This window comes from Fulmarus glacialis, unplaced genomic scaffold (assembly GCF_000690835.1).
Source record: "Fulmarus glacialis isolate BGI_N327 unplaced genomic scaffold, ASM69083v1 scaffold890, whole genome shotgun sequence".
NCBI classification, from domain to species: domain Eukaryota; kingdom Metazoa; phylum Chordata; class Aves; order Procellariiformes; family Procellariidae; genus Fulmarus; species Fulmarus glacialis.
Window position 1 is genome coordinate 6644 of NW_009185593.1, and position 5302 is coordinate 11945.

At 44.9% G+C, this 5302-nt stretch overlaps 1 protein-coding gene across 1 annotated transcript in view; it reads right to left on the reverse strand.

Moving 5' to 3' along the window:
• Positions 1-4929, reverse strand: part of TBC1D13 (TBC1 domain family, member 13) — a gene marked incomplete at its 5' end in the record, with an annotated part of 7976 nt that extends 3047 nt beyond the window's left edge. Inside the window, 7 exons of the mRNA XM_009573501.1 lie at positions 119-282; positions 1007-1214; positions 2091-2250; positions 2409-2491; positions 3952-4051; positions 4342-4403; positions 4889-4929. Of these exons, the coding sequence (XP_009571796.1) occupies positions 119-282; positions 1007-1214; positions 2091-2250; positions 2409-2491; positions 3952-4051; positions 4342-4403; positions 4889-4929 (818 nt within the window). The remainder of the gene's footprint in view (positions 1-118; positions 283-1006; positions 1215-2090; positions 2251-2408; positions 2492-3951; positions 4052-4341; positions 4404-4888) is intronic.
• Positions 4930-5302: the final 373 nt, after the last annotated feature.

Genomic DNA, 5302 nt, shown 5'->3' on the forward strand with positions numbered 1-5302 from the left:
TCAACCTTTCTCTTCAAGCACAGTAACAGCTTAACAAAATTGGTTTACATTTAAATGTGCTATTAAGCTTCACTCCTTGCATTCCAACAGAGACTCAGAGAAACACCTAGTTCCTCACCAGTTTCAAATACAGCTCCACATCTTTTTCCTTCAGGGTGGAGTAGACCTTCTCCATTTTGTAGGTAATACCACACTGAGAATCATCCAGGCTCTTAATGAAGTTGTCCCGAATTTCAGCCATTAGATTGGTGAAGCAGAAAAATGTGTCTGCTTCAGCATGTTCTAAAAAAAAAAAAAAAAAGTGAAAAAAAAAATGATGGGGGAATAGAAGAAGAATCACTGACAGAGGCACACAGACTTAGAACTGTTCTTGCTCCATAATCTGGTTGCAATTGGATTCAAGTAGCATATCGCACAAGATCTTGGCTTGCTTGGTCTGGGACAACACCAGACCCTTTTTTTTTTTTAAAACTAGAAATGTTTAAAAAACATTTTACAGAGCCACTGCAAATACAAGATCTTGCGTACAACACAAGATCTTCATGACATTGGGTCACAAACCGGCTATCTATGCCCAAGAACACCAGCTGCTCTCCCGCCATCAGCACACACCCTTGGAGCTCCCGTGAAGTAGAAGCAACTGGCAAAGTACTCCCATTCCATTCTTTTCTTACCAGGTATATATGGTATGAGCAAACAAGAACTTCTAAATGGATTTTAAGTTTCACGAAGTGCAACTTAGAGCCATGCAAAACAAGCAAAAACGCCTCAAAAATCCTCACGTCCCATGTCCTCACCACTCACAGCCCACTTTCCAGTTTCTGTGGTCCCCAAAATTTCAATTTGCTGTGGTCCCCAAAACTCCTTATCTCTTGCTGTATTTGCTTTTTGGCCCTGATCAGTCAAAACAGATTTGTTTAAAGAGAGTCTTATTCCCAAAACAATTCTTTACGCAGGGAGCATGCAGTACGACAGCCATTACTGAGTGGCCAAAAGAGTCTCTCACCTTTCCATTCGCTGTTAGGATCTGTAGCAAAGGTGTAGTAGAGAGGCCCCACGATTTCGTTCATCCCCTGAACGTACGCTATCCCGGGGTTCAGCTTGGCGTAGATGAACAGGATTCGCTCCACCACTTCCCAGTGAGCTTCACAGCCATTGGGCAGAACTTCGTACTCGCTCAGAGAATTAGGAGTCGTTTTAAGAGGGGAGCTCACCTGACGAGCAAGGCAAAACTAGAGCTGATTCAGGATAACCAACTGGCACGGATAGTTTTGTACATGTAACAAGCTTGACTTTTAATACGTAAAGCCCCCCAAAAGATTTGGGCAGCTTATACCAAACAGGCAGGTGTTCACTTAAACCAAGACAAGTAACTTGGGAAGCACAAAGGCACTGAAGTCCTAGTGCTGGCTATCCCTGAAGAACAAAGCAGTCTATAGTAACAGACAGTTCCCCTGAATCACTGCACCACCTGATCCTGTGCAGTACGAAACCACTTTGTTAGCAGTATGAGGAAAAGTATAGAACTGTTGTGGAGCACCACCTGATCCTGTGCAGTACAAAACCACTTTGTTAGTAGTATGAGGAAAAGTATAGAACTGTTGTGGTAGCAAGCCACCTTCCCCAACAGCATGTGGCACTTGTACGGTAACGCTCATGAAAGAGGAAAGACACAACACACATTTCAGCAGATACCCAGCTCTTTTCCTAATTGCAGGTTTATGAGATCCAGTTTCTGGAAGAGTATGTAAATTCAACTTCAGTAAGTTAAACCTTCAGTGTTTTGTTCCCATACGGAAAGGCACACGTCAAGCATAAAACACTCGCCTCTTCCTGCAACTCCAACTTCCATCAGAAGTCAGGAAAAATTAATCCTTAAAATTAAATACACCTATAATTCCCTATTAACTGTCAGGCACGTCAAGTGGTTCTACAAAGCTGTCTAGCCAACAGACTACACAGTACCTGCTGGGGTATTTGCTTAATTCAACCGCACAAGCGGAGAGAGAAACAGAAAAAAGCCCAAAAAACACCCTTCCCCTTAACAGCTAAGATGCCTTCCCCATGGACAGCCCCCACCTAGATCTCACATTTGTAACCCCGCTGCGGTTTCGTGCCACTGTCTGTGACTTGAGCGTGGTCTGCTCCACCCGCTTGCGCAGCGTCTCAAACTCATTTTGGGGGTCCAGGATTAAAAGGCAGGGGTAGTCCGTTGGACGCTGGAAGAATGCCATGTCAGGGTACAGCCTCCTAAGATGGATACAGAAGGAAAACAGGCATAAGAAGAAGGAAGTACATGCCCCATGTTGAATGGGAGGCTCGATTTAATATTAAACTTCATTTTCAAAGTACAAAGTGTTAATCAAACCACTCGGGTTCAGAAGCCCGAGTCGTTATGCCTCACACACCTGACATCTTTGTCTATCTGGAGAAGCACTTCATTATCCTTGAAGTAAGTATTCCATCGACTGTCTGGGTTTGGATTGAGGGGCTAAAGAAATAAACAACAGAAACCAGAACAAGCATGTTTCACATGTACCAAAATCCTCAGTAAATACACTCTGTTCTAACACTTCTGCTGTCCCTCCGTCATCTAGTACCAGCACACTCCTAGCACATTAGGTTTAATTTTTTCTCTCACTAGCTATGCTTAGTGTTGTTTCTTCACACAGTGTGCAGGAAGCGGATCAGAGCTTGTGAAACGAGTGAGCATGCAGGTTCACTTAGAGAGGCAGAAGCCAACATTTCCAATCCCTTTTCACTGCCTCTTAATGACTTTGTTCCCAAATCAGCTACCCTGTCACGTGTCAACAAGATTCCTGATTGAAGCTCCAACCTGTACAACGGAGTTGGTCTTTGTACTTAGGGTAAGAGTTACCCACCCACACAGTACTTGGGCATTGTGGTTATTAGTTACAAGTATCCCGCTCTATCTCAGCTCCCAGAAGGCTGATTAAGCACCACTGTTGTGCCCAGGAAAAAAGAAATACCTATCAATATGAGCGGCCTATCCTGTATCTGACCAGTTTTCCAATATGATAAACTTAACTACCCCTCCACACCCACTTTTCTCTCTCTAGGTCAAGATCCATGCAAAGTTAACAACTAACTGAGGGAAGAAAACAGGGCAAAAAAAAAAAAAAAAAGCAATGTTCCAAGGGATTCAAAGATCACTGTAACCTGTGAACGTGTGGAATGTTACAAACACACTATTTTTACAGCACCAAGGCCTCCAGAGATCACTGTACACAGATGACTGTATGCACAGATGACTGTACGCACAGATGACTGTACGCACAGATGACTGTACGCACAGATGACTGTAAGCTAGCAGAGAAGTTAATGTTCAGGACAAGTCATGGAAGCAGTTGTGTCATTTTAGAGTCTCTTCTGATCAGTTACTTCATTCCCTCCCCCACACATACACTCTTAACAGCACTTTCAGAGAAAGAAAAAGCCAAGCAATGCAGGAAGTAGTCAATTAAAAAAACAAAAGCCAGCAGCAGAACTAGAAATAAGTGAGTCTCTTGCCTTCCATACCATAGTCCAACCTGACTCTCCCGCCTCTTTTATATCCTCTGTTCAGAGCAGCCTGCTCTGAGTCCATCCATGGACCTGACTTCCCAGGAGAGCATCTCTTTGCCTGACGTACGTCTTGCGATCCTCTCCCTTTCCCTAGGAGACCCGTAGCCTGGGCAGCTAGCCCCAAAGCAGGGGAGAAGGGATTTGCATAACTGAAAAGAGCTCCCTTCAGAACTACTGGTGCTTTGCCAATAATTCACACTGAAGGCTGCTAAGACACAAGCACCTAGGAACCGTCCCTCCTGCTAGCAGGGCAAAGTTTTCTCAGTCCAAGAACAGAGCCAAGAGCAGCCCAGGTGTCCAGACTCCAGAACAACACTTTATAGCTCTGGGGAATTTTCTGCTACACAAAGGCTTAACAGCACTTACGTGATCTTCTAAGGTCACATCTTCCCTTGAAACACCGAGGTTGGCTTTGGCAATCCCAGGCTGAATAATCATTTCCTTTAGGAACTGGGAATACAGATCCCTTAAGGAAGAAAAGAGGAATTTGCAATGAAGCAGAAGATTAGGTCAATGTAAGCACCCTGACTGAGTTCAAACAGATCTCTCTGTACCACCCTGCTCAGCCAGAAGGCATTTGATCTTCTCTTCAGTTGAATTCAGCTGAAGAGGTCAATCCACCTGGTGACAGCCGACAGAACAGTGCATTCCACACGAGAACAATCCATTTTATGAAGGTACTTAATTATTTAAGGAACTATTCTCCTTCTCCACAGATATCATTAGAAATAAAGGAGCAAGTACCGATGTCCTCACCTCTGTTTCTTCAGCAAAGAGCTCCATAAGGCTTTCTCTAAAGGGAGGTAGTTCAGAAGGATCTGTACAGAAGACAGATGCACACAAATTAGTATTGGAGAATGAGCTATTATACCTGTAAGATGAGCAAACCAAACACAGCAGCTAGAACTGTCTCTCTGAAAATACTGGGAGCTTTCTCCAGAAAGCCTAGTACTTTGCCACACGACAGTCAGGAATATTTCAGGGTCTAGTTTTCAACACAGACCTATTTGTAGGATTGATCAATAGCAAATGCACTCCTAGCTTAATACTGAGGGCTGTTCTCATACAAAGAGCAGACAGCCACTTTCTGTCATCCAAAGAGATGGCTGTCCTGTGTCAGTAAATGCTATTGCAATTGTGCCAGTGCTGATCTCCACAAATTACTGTCGATTTTGAGTGGCTTTTAAGTTCTGGATTTTTTGTTGTTGTTGTTTACAATTTTAAGTGCTCAAAAATACTCTGTGTACTTAAGCAACCCAAAGCATCACTCGCAAGAAACAAAAGCACCCCAAGCAAAACCCACCTTCCAGCACAGGCAGCGCAGCCCACCATCAAAGGGAATTCCTGCGGAACATCAGGCAGAGAAATAACTACGTTAGCCCCAGTCTCCTCACCGCGGTTTGCTAACGTCACCACACAAACAGGCAAGGCAGCACTTTTCCTCCCCAGGGGGCAAAAGTTTTCACAGGGATGCTACAGGGGTTATACACGGTCCCAACCCTGCCGGTGCCTCCCACGGGAGACGGTGCCTGCGGCAGGCGTTGGAAGCAGAAAGCTGAGGACCGTGCAGGTGATGGACAGGGCACGACAGAAGCAACGAAACCCACAAGCACCTCAGAGAGGGGGAAGGAAGGGTTTGCCTGGAAGTTTGTGGCTGTGCTCAAAGGCCGGGTGGAGACCGCTGCGGCCTGACGGAGCTCGGGCTTGAAAACACACC